Genomic DNA, 18,694 nt, shown 5'->3' on the forward strand with positions numbered 1-18,694 from the left:
AACTTTTGATTAGGTTGTTTCCATGGAGATATGACCCACACAATTGTGGGTGGGAACTCTGAATATATTATTTCCATGGAGGTATGAACCTGTCCACTCAGGGTGGGTCTTAATTAGATCACTGGAGTCCTTTAAGAGAGTTCATGGAGAGAAGGAGCTTCGAGAAGCTCAGAGAGACATTTTGGAGAGAAGTTAAGATATGTAATCCAGAGTTTGCTCCCAGGAGAAGCTAAGAGCTGACACAGACTGAGATGCTTGGCGATGCAGACAGAGAGAAAATTTGGAGATGCTAAGTTAAGAGATAAAGCCCAGAGTATGTCCTGGAGAAGCTAAGAGAGGACCCCAAGATGACTGGAGAGAAATGCCCTGGGAGAACACGCAAGAATGCACAGGAGCTGAGACAGAGAAGGTAAGAAAGAGACATTTTGGAGAAAGCCATTTTGAAACCAGAACACAGGAGCAAAGAACCAGCAGACGCCAGCCACGTGCCTTCCCAGCTGACAAAGGTGCTCTGGATGCCATCGGCCCTTCTTCAGTGAAGGCATCCTCTTATTGATGCCTTAGTTTGGACACTTTTATGGCCTTAGAACTGTAAATTTGTAACCTAATAAATCCCCTTTATAAAAGCCACTCAATTTCTGGTATTTCGCATAACAGCAACTTTAGCAAACTGGAACACTTACTTAGAACAATGTTTGATTTTGGCTCACAATATTCACTATTCTAAACCAAATTTTATTCTTAAACATCATATTACATGCTATTCCATAAGATCCAGGATGAGCCAGTAAGAAACATTTTTTAAGTGATAAGAAACAAGGCCCTTGGTCAGGCAAGGAGTTTGACCCTTTGTATACCAACACAAACTCTTCGATTTTGGCGATGAGTTAAACATGAGTGAACAGTATGAAATGACTACCATACAAGCCCTTGTAAATGTAGGTTGCATTCTTAGAAAACTGGCTCCCAAAGAGGGGGCGAAATAGGCCTCTTTCTAAAAGTGTCTGATCAGACTATACCTTAAATATTATTTTGTATTATAATACACTTTCAGAGGACAATGTCAAGGCAGAGTATATCTAAAGGGATATGACTAGGATGCTGAAGGGACTCAAACGTATGTCATATGAGTTGTCAGAAATGGACTGGTAATATTTAACCCACAGTAGAGTACCTGGGCTGGGTATTGTCAGTTCTTTCAAAAACAACTCATAGTCACTTGTTAAAAATATAATTAGTATATTGTTCATAATGTCTTATAATCTGCTTTTTCTCTTAAATCATTCAATGAATTTGTATGGTAATACTCATATTAATAAACTCTTTTTTCCCATTATTTAATAATGTATGTCTGGCCTTTCATTTTCTATTCACTTAAGTCTGGTGCCCACCATATTAAATGGTCTTGCATTTTAAATTTAGATTCAAAGAATGTGTACAATTTCAGGGATTTTGATATTCTTAAATGTATTTTCCTAAGTCATAAGGTATTAGCAATTATGATAGTTAATATCATAAAATACACATTTTCCCTTTGTTATATGGGATATTAAACCACATTTCTATGGTGATTTATTTATAGGCTACCCAGTGCTTTCCCATTTTGCTGTGTATACATTATTTTTCAAATTTCCCTGGCTAAAGCAGCCATAATTGTACTAAACTGTATCTGAAAATTAAAGCATCTGGGAAGCATCCTAATGAAAGCTCAAAACTCCCTTTGCACGAGAAAATTAGCACTCTCTAAGGCCTAATAAGCAGGTTAAAGATATTGCTGATGCCAAAACTCTGAAAAGTACTCAAAGCCCCTGTGCCATCAGCAAATGGAAGATTTTAATTCTAGGGGGAAAAAAGTAAAGAACATTTGAAAGTGATTAAAAAAGAGGCTATTTTCTGTGGTGCAAAGAATAATATACTAGACATAGAAAGTTGGCTTTCTGAAAATGATTTTGCTGCAGGTGTAATTAAGAGAGATACAAAGTATGTTGCTGGGAAAAAAATTATATTAGAATCATAAACTCCATAATCATGAATAACCATATAGAAACAATAAAAACAATATGAAATTGCCCAAAATTACCTTAAATATGCATTAAATTTATGATTATTGTACAATATTCTATTCTGATAATTGTTACAATTTTCATTTTAGTAAGAATTTTCCTTTCTGTTCTTATAGTACCACTTTAGCTGTACAACAGCTTTCTTTTTTAAAGGATGGAACATTTTATATAATTTTTCAGCATGTAAAACTCTTTAGAAGCATACTTCAATCAAAGTGTTTATAATGGAAGAACACAAAAGCATATTTCTTGTGGCTTGTTAAGCATGTTTACTTTCATTAGAGCTACCTACAAGTATTTCATTTTCTAGAGAAGCAATTTTTAAAGTCTGCTCTTTATCAATGTTCATACATTTTGATTTAAAATCATAGAAATAGATTTTGGAAGTAGTCATGGAGCAAGTAATTTTTGTGATCTTTTATAAATGATGAATGAATTATCTTTTATTTGATATCATCCTTTGTCAATCAAATAATTTTAAGCCAGACCATCAAAGTGCAATATTTAAAAGCTTAAAATTATTTTAGCCCATTTCAAACAATGTAACTCCACTAAGTTGTAAGCCAATATTCATTTTCATTCAGAAATCATGCTATAGACTTCTTAGTACCTCTAAACTGTGGTGTTGCAAAGAAATTGAGGCTTGTTAAGTGTAGTTGAGCTTTATAGTAGCAACCTGTAGACAAGTTGGCGATGACTCCCGGACGTAAAAGAGGGAACTTTGAGGCAGAGGGAATAATGTGCAAAAACTCATGCTTACAGAAGAGTTAGAATTTTGGTTTGGCTGGAGTGTAGGGTTTATTTGTTATATAGAATGGGGGAAAAGGAAGGTGGACAAGCAGGTTGGGACAGATTTTGAAGTACTTACTTTTGAGTAATGAAAAGGATGTTGTATCCATGGAGAGCTGTTTTTGTTGTTTAGGAGGAGTTCTTTGATCAGTGTTTATTCAAAAATGACAACTCAAACAATAATATAAACAATAAGATTAGAATTAGGAGAGACTGAATATAAGAATGTCAGGAGATATCAATTGATATGATTGATGATTTCATTAATTAATATAAGAATGTCAGGAGATATCAATTGATTGATTGATGATTTCATTAATTCATTCAATGTACATCGGAGCACCAATTATGTGCCAGATATGTGCTAGCTGGTAGAGATGCAAAAAGAAATAAAAAAGGAACTTTCAGTCTGATGAGTAGAGACAATCATGAAAACTTATAAATGCTTCAGACCCACTTCAAATAACCCCTCTTCTTTTAAATCTTCCCTGTCCTACTCTCTAGTTGGAATTATTCCTCCTTATTTTGTTTCCAAAGGGCTTGGTTTATGCTTCTATAACAGAATATTTTACATTGTATTTGAGCCCAATATGTGTGTCTCTCTTGTTAACTAAGTTGATCTCCTGTTGTAAGGAATCATAGATTTATATTTGCAGTTACACAACACACAGAAGGTATAACATGAAAATTGCTTAGAATTCTTTGCCATTGGTTCACTGTTTTTGGCTCTAACTCATACCATTCAGCTTCTGTTTTTTTGGGTTATATAACAAAATAAAAGTCAATATTCAAGTTTTTCACCTATTGCCAGGCATACTTCCATAAGCTATTTTAAATTATTCATACATCAGCTAGAGGTTTTGAGGACTAACAACATGAATGTTTATAAGTGCTTTAGGTCAAGAGCAAAAAAGGTTATATTCAGCATAGGATAAAATCATTTTCACAGCATCAATAACTGGTTTTGATAATTATTATTTTACTATATTAAATGCTGATATAATAAGAACATAAAGATAGTATTCTATTGAAGTTAATGTAAAATTTCTGAAACCATGATGACAGATGCTACGACTTTGACATTTTACAATGTTCTATCTTATGGATCCACATGCCTTTGCAGTTTTCTGAATATTAATTATTCTTAATCGGTATCAGACCGTTATTCTAGTGCTCTTGAGCTGTAGGTGGGATCACTGAATGATTGGAAGGGAGAATTGCTAATTTTAAAAGATGGAAAAGAGGAAAAAGTATGGTTTGAGGGAACCAGGCGATTTTATGAGGCCACAGTTGTGTGGATGTGCACACATTATTTACTGCTATCCCTGTACTGTCTTTGTCATCTAGCAGGAATGAGAGCAACCAAAATGTTTTCTTCAAATGTCACCTTTTTTTGTCTGGTTTCAAATCAATCTGTCTAAAATCACATGACCTCTAATGCAGTTGACAAGATGTCCTAAATTTCTAAATTGAGCTTTCAGAATCAAGATTTATTTGTGAAATTTATTGGATATAGCAACACAGTGGTTCCTAAGGACAGTAACATAAAAAGATGAATAATATAAAATAGTGATTTTTTAAAGCTAATAATGTACTTTTACTGTTATTCTAAATACATGGAATAAAGTTTATGTCATTTGGCTTGCTTTTTTATTTAAAGACAAGAAATCAAAATTACACCAAATGGGACAGTTGACAAGATTTCAAAGGTACTAAGAGTCTTTTTTTTCTGCTGAGAATGGAATTGATCTGGGATAAGGAATAGGAAAGAGAGTAATAGGCATCTCTGGAAGATAGAGATTTCCAAGACGTGATTCTTTTTGCAAAGTTTACTTAGATTGGGATTCCCAGAAGCTGACTCTAAGATGAGGATTCTTGAGTGCGTGACTTGTTACTGAGGTAAGGGAAGCAAGACCAAGAAGGAGAAATAGCCAAGCAAGGCTATAATATCAGATGAAGTCCTTTCCTTTTGAGGATAGTAAACCTCCCCAAGAGTATTTGGTCAGAGCTATCGGTGGCAAAAGCACATCTAAGTTGGGAGGAAGGTGCCCAAAAAAGGTACAAAAAAAAAAAAAAAAAGATCTGAGAGGATCTGGGTGGAGCCTTGGCTGATATTTCTTAGAAAGTCTTGGTGAAACATTTCAAAGTAAAGAATAAGATGGTGTCCCCTGCATAAGCCAGTTACAAATGAAGAGATTGTTTTCACTATTTGACTTCTAAACTTAGGTGGGTGTCTTAAACTTTGGAGTTACAACAAAAATGAAAATTGGAGCCTGTAGATGAGGCAACTGATGGCTGGGCAAATACTGAAAAAAGGAAGGTCTGAATCAGGAAGTGGCATTTTTTGTTGGAAAGAGAAGAAAGAAAAATTAGGGGATTCACTAATTGCTAGGAAACTGTGCATGGGTAAATTCATTGAAAGATTAATTGAGACTGAAAGGCTTAGAAAATGAATAATCTAAATTTGTACAATTAAGGGCTGTTGACTAGTGAATGGCTGGAAACAGAATGGACCGTTATGATAACTGTTTTATCCAAATCAGAACCAAAAATTAAGATAATACCAATGTTATTAAGCTGCCAGGCAAGGTCAATATTACATGAAGAGAGAGAAGTTTCTCAGACTGGTCTCAATTTAAGGAATTACAGACACTTGAGAGTAGCTGTACAGAGCCTCTGTGGACAAGGTGGATGAAAAGACACATAACATTTTCAGACAAGTAGATGTGCTGACATCTGGCTGGTTCACTGTACAAGAACTAGTTAACACTAGGTCACTGGGGTTTGTTGTTATATATTTGTTTTGTTTTTTTGCACATCATGTACACAAAGATGCACCCTGGATTCAGGGAGCAATAATTTGGAAAGCACTTTGAAAAAACTTATCCACTACAAACACAGGGATTACATAAATCTATTCTATGTAAAATAATGTCAGGGAAAGCAATAAACAATAGCAGATGAGGTGGATGATGTGTCTTGACTTAAATAGTTTGGACAAAAAATACTTGTACTTTATCTTTGAGTGGCAGTGTGTTATTATCGTTACCTCTGAATTACCCCATGCTGGTACCTCAGAAATACTGGCAAACATTTAAGTTTTTTATTCCAATTTTGACATGAATTTTATGCCAGAAAATTTTAGGGATAAGAAGCCTTTAAAACTATTTATCAAATGAACTCCAGTTTGGCTCTTGGAATACATCATCTCATCCATTAAGAGACTGAAGTTTCATGTCTGTCTTCACTAGATTATGAAAACAGCAAGTCTGTCATTACCAAATCATTGGCTATTTTTACTTTTCTAAAGATCTAGATCTCACAGGCATCATTTAAATGGAACAGAAAAGAAAAAGCAATTTGGAGCATCCATCCTTAGCTATGTACTGAATAAATCTATTCTGCTATTAGGATCTGTTTCAATTTATTTTTCCTGGTTTTGGTCACAGTTCAGTAACATTCAATAGAAAGTCCTGTATGGTAACTAATGTGATATAGAAGACCCATTCCTTACATTGCCAAGTTTATCAGCCAAGGGAAAAAAACCCTTTCCTTAGAAACACATTATAAATTCAAATAAACAATTACAGCATAGGTTATTTTTGACAGGCATATAACTTTCAGCTTCTGAACCATTAGCTTTAGTAATCATTAGCTTAGCTAATGAGAAATAAAATATTTATGTTATTTAAAAATATGAGCACCTGAAATATGAGCAACTAGTGAATCAAGTGCAAATTTTAGTTACAAAACCACAACTTTTTCTGAATCTACTGAATTCCCCCTCCTGAAATAGTCCCAAATCTCTGTAGTTTTAATACAGCCCTTAATGATTTTTATGGATGAATCCATGGATTCCGTGTCCTGTATTGAATGATATAGGAAATTAGAATTTTAATTGCAATCTCCTTTATGAATTATAAAAGTTTCCAAAGCCATTTTATAAACAGGATTTCATCTTCCTTTGCCTCATGTAGGTGACTGACCCTCATGTAGGGTCAAACCTATGGATTTGAGTACTATTTTTTTTTTTTTACCATGAAATGCAATCTTTATTGTTAAACTCATTCTGTGCTTTGTAATCTTTAGGTAGGTTAATACTTATTTAATTAATAATAACTAATTACTTATTCATGGTAAAGTTGAAGTTTACCCTTGCAATTATTTTCTAGCAGTGCCATGTAGCTAAAAGAATGAGGATTTTGAGTTTCATCTATGCTCATGTGTAATGAGATCTTAGGCAGTTACTTACCCTAAGTCTCAGAGTCCCATCTGCAAATCAGGGATAATAAAATATACCATTATTTGGATAATCAAATGAAATAATGTAAACAAATTGCCAACAAGACACAGTATAGTTGCTCAGTACAGTACTGGTGTTATTAGTGTTATCTTATATCTCTAGTGTTTCAGGAAATAGGCATTATTACTGAATTGACCAGAAGGGACATGGCCAGCAGGTAATGTGTACATCACTTGTATTGGCCATAACAGTGTCCAAGATGGCAGACTGGCTTGAATGTATACAATACGGTGAGTTCCATGATTATTAAACCATGGCTTAAAAATGGGTAGCAATTTCTTTACATTGTTCAATTATAACTTGCCCAGATACTGCAGATATAGTAGGTAATGTTTTCAGATATTAACTGTAGGGTTTTTTCTTTTGCTGCTTCCTTGTACTAGCTGAATTTCCCTGATCATTTAGGTAATAGCACATGGAAGACGAGGGTCCAGACAGACAGTACTGGGAATTAAAAAGTCATTCATCAGCTTTGAGCTTCAGAGTAGATTTTTTTTAAGCCCAATAGAAACAATACTCTTGAAGTCACAGCTTTGCAGAAAGCTTGACATTTTGAGAGGAAAAAATATTCTGCTGATCCCCAGGTGGTGGTGGTTGCACAGCACTGTGAATGTAATTAAACCCACTGAACTTGAGGCTTGGAAAACTCAATTTATAGCAGAATTCAAAGAAGTGGAGAAGAATGTGGATAGAACAACAATTTCTTGGCCCTAAAGAGATAAAATTTGGCCAGCATCCAGAAAGAGAATTAGAATTGGACCAGAAGAGGCCATGTGATTGGGGGAGGACAAAATAGACTGCACTGACCAGAGATAACAACTGCAGATGCCACAGGGACAGAAGATGATGGTCAAGACAAGGAAGCATGGATTGCATCTCTGCAGAAGCCAGGCAGGTCAGAGAATGGCACTTGGCCTTTCTTCTGATGGCAAAATGATGCAAGTCTCCCAGGAAATTAGATTATTTCTGAGGAGAAAAAAAGGTGATTGAGGAGTGGCTACCTAAAAGAGAACAAATTTTAAACTAGAAGTATGTGTGAGAAAGGCACTAGCAGAAGACCTCAAATTCTAAGCTGGGTTCAGTTCTGGAGAAATAAAAACAAAATTACTTTTATTTTCTAACTTTCAATTTTGTGACAGTATTTCAGTTCTTCTTGGTTAATCTGAAAATTTCCACCATTTTGAAAACATTCTTCAGAAAGAGCAAGAAGAAAAAAAAGTCTTCTCTTTCAAATAATTCTTTCAATTGTCATGAAATTTTAAATAGGTACATGTATTATTACCATGGGTATGTTGGAACTGCATTGAAAATTACTTTCTAAAATGGGGCACATTATCCTAAAGCACATTCAACCTATTTTCTTTATATCTTAACTTAAAAGCAAACTTTCAAAAGTATAACTTAAGCTGTTAGTTATTGTGTAGAAATATTTTGAAAGCCACAATCATGGTTTCTTTATATACTTTTAAAAGGTATTTAGAAGACTAGGATTTTTCCTCTATAATCTGTAAATAAAATTATGAAGTATAAATACAAGAAGAACCTTTAATGCAAATTCCATGAAAATATTTTTGTGCCATCAACTTTTGGTTCACCCTTGTCTTCAGCTGAGCATGGTGGTACTCACCACCCTCTGTAGGTTTACCATTTTTATTCCCAGTTGTGTTTTTAAGTCATTGGCCAAAGCTAGTTGTGTTACAGTATAAGCCATTTGAAATGTTAGCCATACTAAGCTGTTCTAAGCCATACTAATACAATTAATGCTAGACACAATAAGATTATTAATTTCAGGTTTTATATCATTTATGCTGTTACAATAAATCTCAGACATATAGACGGGTGGAGATAAAATAGTCTTGAGAAATTTTTTTGATGCTGTTGCTTTGAAATCATTAAATCCTAAAAGCAAAGATTTTAAAACTGCATCTTCAAATGGAAAAACAAAATGTGGTATATACAGCCATAAAAAGAATGAAATTCTGATACATGCAACAACATGGATGAACTCTGAACACATGTTGACTGAAATAAGCTAGACACAAAAGGACAAATATTATACAACTTTGCCTATCTGAAATAATTAGAATATGCAAATTCATAGAGTCAGAAATTAGAATACAGGTTATGGGGTGGGGGTGGGTAACAGGGTATTAATGTTTAATTAGTACAGAGTTTCTGTTTGAGGTGATGGGAAACTTTTGATAATGGGTGGTGGTGGTGGTTGCACAGCACTGTGAATGTAATTAAACCCACTGAACTGTACACTTGAAAGTGGTTAAAATGGGAAATTTTAGGTCATATATGTTACCAGAGTAAATATTTAAAAAGGAAAACATAACACAAAGACTGAACCCTGGTATAAACTATGGGCTATAGTTAAAATAATTATAATAATACTGTTTCATCAATTGTTACAAACGTACCACACTAATGCAAAGTGTTAAATAATAGGGAAAACTCTACATGTGTGGTGGGGTATATGGGAACTCTGTGCTTTCTGCACAATTTTTCAGTAAACCTACAACAGCTCTAAATAAAAAAAATTAACTGTATCTTCAATAATTAATTTTTTGTTCCTGCTCCTAAGTATTTGACTCATTGAAACTAGGTGAGGGAGCACTTTTATCTTAAAAGGAACATTTTAAAATTTGTTTTGTTTCCCTGACACACAGCATTTCCCTTTTAAGACAGCTTATATGTTATTCTATCCTGATTAACAATCTTCTTTTAAGCATTTGTATGTCTGCCTTACATGACAGTATTACTTTAATTTGGTCACAGAATAGAAATAAAGAATTTATAGACAGAAAAATGAACAAAAGAATTTATGCATTGCAACAATGGAAAAATATATTATCAAATAAAGAAAATATTATTGCTGCCTTCTGGATAAAAGACAAAAGTGAGTTAAATATCTGAAGCATGGAACAAAGAACAACATTTTTGTAAATATCAATATTTATGGGCTCATGTGATGGTTCTAAAAAAACAAGTTCTAATAAAAAGTTTGAAATAGACAAACTTTTTATCTTGACAATTTAAATCATGACAAAAATCAAGTTTTCCTCTTCTTCTAAAGTTTTTACACCATATGGCAGTGAATGGGACAAGGTTATAAACAGGCACTCCTAAGTACAATATATTGTACCCACTCCAGTAAGTATTCCTATTGCCTGTCTACTGCTAATCAGTTGTAGGATTGGTATGAACTTTAATAAACTGATAACTGATTCTAAAAAAGAGAAAATGTATCCATCATCAAGACAGGTTTCTGATAGTGGAGGCTGGTTTTTAAGAATCCAAAGGATTTTCTCAATATTCTGCCCCATAATTTGAGTGGCAGGATCTGTGCTCCACTTTGCCCTCTGATTTTATTATTCTTGCATTCCAATGCATTTTCTTAGTTCAGCTGCAGTTTTTTCCAGTTGTTCAATGTTCCATTGCCATTGTCTTCTATTTGCTTGAAGCTTGTTCACCTGACAACGCAAACGCTTAAGAATTGCATCATATCTCTTATGTTGTACCTATAAGAAGAGTACACATTCAATAGGGCTTGTGAAGGATAAATAATAAACGACCATGAAGGATATTTTGACTACTCTAAACAGGAAAGCACTTGAGTAGAAATTACTCACTGTAAATAATGATGATAAAACTAAACAGTAATTATATGATAACTAATTTACTCAACCCTTACTACATGTGAGATACTATGCTGGGAATTTTTTACATATAATTAAATTCTCCTAACACCTTATGATATGGGTATTATTATCTCCATGGTGTCTGGAATTCTAACCCAAGTGAAGCTCTGATGGGAGTGCCTTCTATACATCCAAGCAGTTATAAATTATTAGAAATGGCTTTATTCCTGTACCCAGTACTTCACTGAAACGAAGATCCACAGGTCTAAAAAATCTGAGGATATCATATAGTTAATTCCCCTGCCATGAAGTGGATCAGTATTTACGCTGAACCAGAAAATTTACACTTGAAGGCAATGACACACAGTGGAAGGAGCAAGGGTTTTGGCGTCAGACCACAATAAAGTAAAAAAGTAAAAATTCCCTGATGTTAGTTTTGGCTATACTAAGAATACCTACTCTTCTTTTCGAAACAGCTTTATTGAAATATAGTTAACATACCATACAATTCACCCTTTAAAATGTACAATTCAATAGTTCTCAGTATAGTCAAGGAATTATGACTCATCACCATAATCAATTTTGGAACATTGTCATCACTCCAAAAGGAAACACGGTACTCTTAGCAGTCACTCCCCACCCCCATGCCCTTCTCCCAGCTCTAGGCAACCACTTTAATCTAATTTCTTTCTTTATAAATTTTTCTATTCCTTACATTTCTTATAAACAGAGTCATGCAATATGTGGTCTTTTATGACTGGCTTTTTCAACTCAGCATGTTTTCAAGCTTCTTACACATTGTTGCACGTATCAGTACTTCATTTCCTTTTTATTGTCAAATATTCCATTGTATGATACAACACACTTTATTTATTCATCACTTGGTAGACCTCTGGGTTGGTTCTACCTTTTGGCTATTACAAACAGTGCTTATATAAACATTTGTGTACAAGTTTTTCTGTGGACATGTGTTTTTATTTCTCTTGAGTAAATAACTAGGAGTGGAATTACTGTGTCACATGGTAACTTTATGTTTAAATGCTTGAAGGACTGCTGGATTGTTTTCCAAAGTGGCTGCATCATTTTACATTCCCACCAGTAATGTGTGAGAGTTCCAATTTCTTTGCATCCTTGACAATACCTACTATTTTCTGAATTTTTTTATTGTAGCCATCCTAGTGGTGTGAGGTGGTATATCATTGTTGTAGAATAACCACTCTTAAATGAACTGAAAAAAGAATAATAGGTCTGGGAGAGTTACCCATTAAGTCTTATATTTATTTTAGGGAGCGCTTTAGCAAGTCAGAAAGTGGTTCTAGGTCAATTCAAAGAAGAACCAATTTGTCAAAACACCAATTCACCAAATTGATCAAAGTATCCAATTTGCCAAAAATAAGTTTACAGCCTCAGGGGACTGTAGGGAGTCAGGACTCTGAATTTCTGGGGCAAGATTCTCTGCCTCATTTGCCTTCCCTTTTCTCTATCACTCAGCTTTCCTTTTCACTGGGACCCAAGTTATGCTGTATGCAAAATCTCCCTGCCTTTCCCGGAGCAGGGGTTCTCTTCTCTTTCCTAGTTCCTCCCTGTGATGGTTGGGTTCATGTGTCAACTTGGCCAGGTGATGGTGTCCAGGTGTCTGGTCAAGCAAGCACTGGCCTGTTACTACAAGGACATTTGTTAATAAACCAGAAGGCTGGTTTATAAAATCATCAGTCAATTGATTGCATCTGTGGCTGATTATATCAACAGAGGGAGTGTCTTCTGCAATGAGAGAATTCAATCAGCTGGATTTAATCCAATCAGCTGAAGATTTTTAAGGGAGAAGAGAGAGAACTTTCATTTCTTCTTCAGTCAGCCTGCCTCCCCTGGGGAACTGACTGAAGACCCTCATCGAAGTGCCAGCTTGCAGCCTACCCTACAGAATTTCTCTCTTTCAGCCAGCCAGCCTCTCCCGAGGAGTTCATTGAAGACCTTTGTAAGAGTTGTGGTCTTCCTTACAGAATTTGGACTCGTACATCCCCACAGTTGCATGAGACACTTTTATAAAATCTCACATTTACAGATGTCTTCTGTTGGTTTCTGACTAACACACTCCCTTAGCTCAGGAATTCTTCACCTTTGTTATGGACATGAACCCTTTGGCAGTTTGGGGAAGCTATGGACTCCTTCTAAGAATAATGTTTTTAAATGCCTAAAGCAAAGTCTACAGGATTACACGGAAACCAACTATATTGAAACAGTTCTTCAGCAGTGGCAGGGGGACCAGGATGGAGAAAATCTAAGCATTCCAAAATGTTATTAGAAAAACAAAGTGGAAAATTTGTCAACCAAAAACCTCATATAAATTGCTATAAGCTTTATATATCTTTTAAAGTTCTACATTTTGTTAATCTGTAAGTTCAGATAATCATTCAAATTGGTGAATGAGGCCTAAAAGGTTGATATGTTGGCAAAACAGAAAATGATTAGAAATAAGTTAGTATAAACTGAAATATTCTCATATTAAATGATGAAACTATTCAAAAGAACATTGAGTAAAATATATCAACATTCCATTGATACATATCCATTGAAAATATCCAGTAAAATATATACATAATGAAAATATAATCACTGAATATGCTTATATTCAGGTCCATAGAATATATTCATAAGAACAGAAGAAATAGAACTTGTTTTCTGTTAATCAATAAATTTGGCCAATTGAAAACTGGCTAGCTTCTAAAATTATTCTTCGAATAGTTAAGCTATGAATACACAATGGATCTGAGTAGAGATGTACAAAGTCCCCTTACTGGAACTCTAGGTCACCAGCCACAGCAAGGTGTCCAGAAGGTATTAATATACCTAAAGAAAGAATATATAATCACAAGGGATTTTGCAAAGAATGCAGCACAAAAATTGGCAAGTGAAGGAGGCATGGGTTGGCCGTTCCCATCCTGGTACTATCTACTTGACAAATATAACCTTCTTACAGAGATTCCTTCAGTGCCCAGAGGCTGAAGTCAAGACCAGTGAAGTTCAGATGACAGACTTTGTTTCCATTCTCACTGATCAACATTGTGATAATTTGGCTTCCAATGTAGTTTCACTATAGGGAGAAAAGCAATGACTGATAATAACTTGTCTGATTTCCTTGAGAGTTTCATTTATTGTTGTAAATTAATAAACTGGCATTTGAGTTTTTTACGTCAATTTCTTATGAGCTGTGCTAACATCTCTCCATGTCTACACAACTCTGGGACACTAACATGATTAGGTTTCTAAGCTCACAAAGCTCAAAGACAGTTTGGGGTCATAAGTGACTTCATGAAAGCAAAGGTCATTTTATGAGCCTTCTTGAAGGCCAGTCATTTGTTTAGTTTCTTCTGGTAACCTTCAGACTTTGACATATTTTAATATTCAAACTCAAATCCCATTAAGCAGCTAAGGGTGTAGTGGTTCTGTAGAGAATACAGCTTTTTTGCTTCTAGGAAATGGATGGGTTACTATCTGTGATGTTTAAGGTCATGTGTCAAATTGGCTGCGTTATGGTGTCCAGTTGTTTGGTCAAACAAGCACTGGCCTGATTGTTACTGTGAGGATATTTCAGGCATTTAAATCGTCAGTCAGTTGATTGCATCTGTGGCTGATTACATGTACAATCAATAAGGGAGATTGCCTTCAGCAATCAAAGAAGTCTCATCTAATCAGCTGAAGGCTTTAAAGGGCGAACTGATGATCTCAGCAGACAGAAGCCAAAAAGCTTCTCCCTGGGAATTCATAGAAAGCTTTATTGGAGTTCCCAACTTGCAGCCAGCCCTACAGAATTTGGACTTGCCAATCCCCAAAGTTACATGAGCCAATTCCCATAATAAATATAATATTTATATTATATATAGAATACATATTTTAAATATATATAAATCCTGTCAGTTCTATTTCCCTGGAGAACCTTGACTAATACTCTGTTGCTAGCTAGGCAGAAACAAAAACAATAGAGAAGCAGGGGTGGTACCCAGAAAACACAGTGACAAAAAGTGAGCAAGGCCCTATGTAATCTACATACCACTCTGACCTCACTTCCTACTACTTTCTCTTCATTCCCTCCACTCAGACATACTGTACTTCCTACTTCCTAAACCTAGACATGTTCTCATTGGAAGCCCCTTGCATCTGTTTCTCCTAGCTCCTTCACTTCTTTCAGGCTTTTCCCAAAAGAAGCCGTTTCAATGAAGCCTTTCTTGGCAACAGGATCTAATACTTCGTCTTCTCTTTTTCCACACCACCCACAATATTATATAATCTCCTTCTCTGCTCCATTGTTTTTCCTTAACCCTTATTTTTATCTAACATGCCATATACCTTATATATCTTGTTTATGTTTGTCTCCTTATCTAGAACATAATTTCTATAAGGACAGGAATTTTACCCTTCTATTTTGTTAACTACTCCATGGTCAGTGCCTAGAAGAGTAATTGGCACATGATAGGCACTCAATAAATGTGCTGAATGAATTAATAAATAAATGAATAAAAAGAGAGTTTTTGTAATCAAGCAGCTTGGAATTACACTGCTCTAAGACAGTTAATTGAAATGCTACCTTGTTTTGAAAATGTTATATAAAATATATTACTAAATCCTGTATTCTTCAGAATTTCACCATATATCTAACAAACTCTCACTTGAATGTCATTGTTTTACCATTAAAAAAAAAAAACTGCACTTAAAAGACTTGGAGCCCATTTGCTGGCATTTGAACATGTCATTTAATTTCTCTTTGCTTCAGTTGTATAATCTAAAAAGTATGGTCAAATATTTTTATGGAGTTAAAAAATCACAGATTTCTAAGTGTGCAGTTTGATGACTTTTGACAAATTTATACAACCATATTGTATGTGTCAGTAGTTCATTTTTTTCTCACTGAATTCAATTACTTTATATGAATATACTACCATTGGTTTATCCATTCTCCTTTTGAGGGAATTTGGAATGTTTCTAGACTGGGGCTATTATGAGTAAGCTGCTATGAATATTCATCAACAAATTTTATTGAAGACATATGTTCCCATTTTTCTTGAGTAAATGCCGCAAGGTAGAATTGCTGAGACATAGGTTGGATGTAGGCTAACTTTTTTAACTTCCTTTTTTTAAAATGCAATTTTACTGAGATATATTCACATAGTATATAATCCATCCAAAGTATACAATCAGTGGCTCACAGTATCATCATATAGTTGTGCATTCATTGTCATAATCAATTTTAGAATATTTTTATTACTCCAAAATAAAGAAAAAAATAAAAATTAAAATTAAAAAAGAACACCCAACCCATCCCATGCTCCTTATTTCCCATTATTATTTATTTTTCATCATTATTTTATTATTCATCTGCCCATACACTGGGTAAAGGGAATGTCAGTCACAAGGTTTCCACAATCACCTGGTCACATGATAAAAGCTATATAGTTACACAATTATCATCAAGAAACAAATCTACTGGATTACAGTTCAACAGATTCAAGTATTTCCTTCTAGCTATTCCAATACACTAGAAATTAAAAAGGAATGTTTATATAATGCATAAGAATAACCTCCAGAATGACCTCTCGACACTATTTGGAATCTCTCAGCCACTGAAACTATATTTTGTTTCATTTCTTTTCCTCCTTTGGCTCAAGAAGGCATTTTCAATCTCACAATGCCAGGGCCAGGCTCATTCCTGGAGTCATGTTCCATGTTGCCAGGGAGACATACCCCCTGGGAGTCATATCCCACGTAGGGGTGAGGGTAGTAAGTTTACCTGCCAAGTTGGTTGAGAGAAAGAGGCCACATCTTGGCAATAAAGGAGGTTTTCTGTGGATGACTCTTAGGCATAATTTAAGTAGGTTGAGCTTCTCCTTTGCAGGAATAAGTTTCATGAGAGCAAGCCCCCAAATTGAGGAATGCTAACTTTTTAAGAAACCATCATAAAGCTTTCCAAAGTAGTTGCACCATTTTATAATCTCACCAGCATGCATGAGATTTCCAGCTGCTCTACGCCTTTGGCAGTGATTGATAGTAGCATTCATTGTAACTTTAGCCATTCTATTGGGTATAAAATATTATCTCATTGTTGTTTTAATTTGTATTTCCCTGATGGTTGTGGATGTTGAGCATCTTTTCATGTGCATATTGGTTATCCTATACTTACTGTGAAGTTTTTGTCCAAGTCTTTTACCTTTTTTTAAAAAAATGGTTATATGTCTTTTATTATTGAGTTGTAGGAATTCCTTATATATTCTAGATAAAAGCCCTTTGTCAGATATGTGTATTGCAGATATTTTTTACACCTTCTCTGATTTTGCCTTTTCATATTCTTTAATGGTGTCTTTTGAAGAACAGAAGTTTCAAATTTGAAGCCTAACATATTAACTGTTTTCCTTTATAGTTATTGGATTTTGTGTCCTAAGTAATCTTTGCTGAACCCAACATAATGAAGATATTCTCTATGGTATCCTCTAGAAATTTTATAGTTTTAACTTACATTTAACCCACGACTTATTTCAAATGAAATTTTGTGTTCGCTAAAAAGGTAGGGATGGTGGTGTATTGTTTCCATACAGCTATCCAGTTGGTCCAGCAGCAATTGTTGATTAAGACTTTCCTTTCTTTATTGAATTACCTTGATACCTTGCCAAACTGACAAAACGTGATTGATTTCTGAATTCATCTGGTCAGTTGATCTATGTATATATTCTTTCACCAAGTGTTTTAGTTCCCTGGCTAAGACAAATACCATAGAATGGGGTGGCTTAACAACAGGTATTTATTGGCTCACAGTTTCAGAAGCCTTCTAGAAGGCTTGTTTCGTCCTGGGTTCTGTATCTTCTGGCTGGCAGACAATTTGGGGGGTTTTCTGGCTGTTTCATTGCATGACAATGTACCTGGCAATGTATTCTTTCTCCTTAGGGTTTTGTTGACTTCTAGCTTCTGCCTGCTCCCTGTGGCTTCTCTCTCCATCTGATTTTCACTGTGCTTATAAAGGACTCCAGTAATCTGGATTAGAGCTCAACCTAATTTATTTGGGCCACAACTTAACTGAAGTAACATCTTGAAGAGTTATTATTTACAATGGGTCCACACCCACCAGAATGCAGTCAAAGACCAAGAACATGTCCAAACTGGGGTACAGAATTCAATCCACTTCAGCAAGTATTTTATGTTCTTTGGTGCTAATGAAAAGGGTTTTCATTTATTTATTTCACTTTTCAGCTTTTATTGTTACTATTTAGAAACCGTATAGATATAAAATTGATTTTTTTATTTTGGCCTATTATTCTGTGATCTTAGTGTATACATTTAATAGTGCTGTCTTTTTGTAGATTCCTTAATTTTCTTCTACATAAAGAATTATATGTGAATAAAGAAAGTTTTGTTTTTCCTTTCCAATATTTATACTTTATTAATTTTTCTTGCCTTACAGCACTAATCAGGACCTCCAGTACAATGTTACACAGAGGTGAGTTCAAACATCTTTACCTTGTCCCCAATCTTAAGTGGAAAGCATTGAACATTTTACTAGTAAACATAATGCTGTTAGCTGAGTTTTTATTGATGCCCTTTATCAGGTTTATGACTTTCCTTCTATTATTAATTTGCTTTGAGCTGTTGTTATGAATGTTGAAATTTGTTTAATGCTGTTTCTGCAACTAAGTTACTTATATATTTTTATCTCCATTTTTTTAAACTATATGTTTTGGTTTTTGGAAGTTGAACCAACTTTGCATTCCTAGGATAAACCCCATTTGATCATGATGTATTAGCCTTTTAATTTATTGCTGAACTCAATTTGCAAATATTTTGTTACAGATTTTTTCATTTATGTTCACAAGAAACATTGGTCTGTAATCTCTTTTCTGGTAATGTTTGGTCAG

General features: G+C 34.6%; 1 protein-coding gene across 4 annotated transcripts in view; it reads right to left on the bottom strand.

Moving 5' to 3' along the window:
* Window positions 1-8,704: 8,704 nt before the first annotated feature.
* Window positions 8,705-18,694, bottom strand: part of CCDC122 (coiled-coil domain containing 122) — a 56,467-nt gene continuing 46,477 nt past the window's right edge. For all 4 annotated transcript variants that reach the window (XM_037799847.1, XM_037799848.1, XM_037799850.1 and 1 more), the window contains exon 4: window positions 8,705-10,679. In XM_037799847.1, coding sequence (XP_037655775.1) covers window positions 10,530-10,679 — 150 coding nt within the window. In that variant the 3' untranslated portion in view covers window positions 8,705-10,529. The remainder of the gene's footprint in view (window positions 10,680-18,694) is intronic.

Source organism: Choloepus didactylus, chromosome 12 (assembly GCF_015220235.1).
Source record: "Choloepus didactylus isolate mChoDid1 chromosome 12, mChoDid1.pri, whole genome shotgun sequence".
NCBI lineage: Eukaryota > Metazoa > Chordata > Mammalia > Pilosa > Megalonychidae > Choloepus > Choloepus didactylus.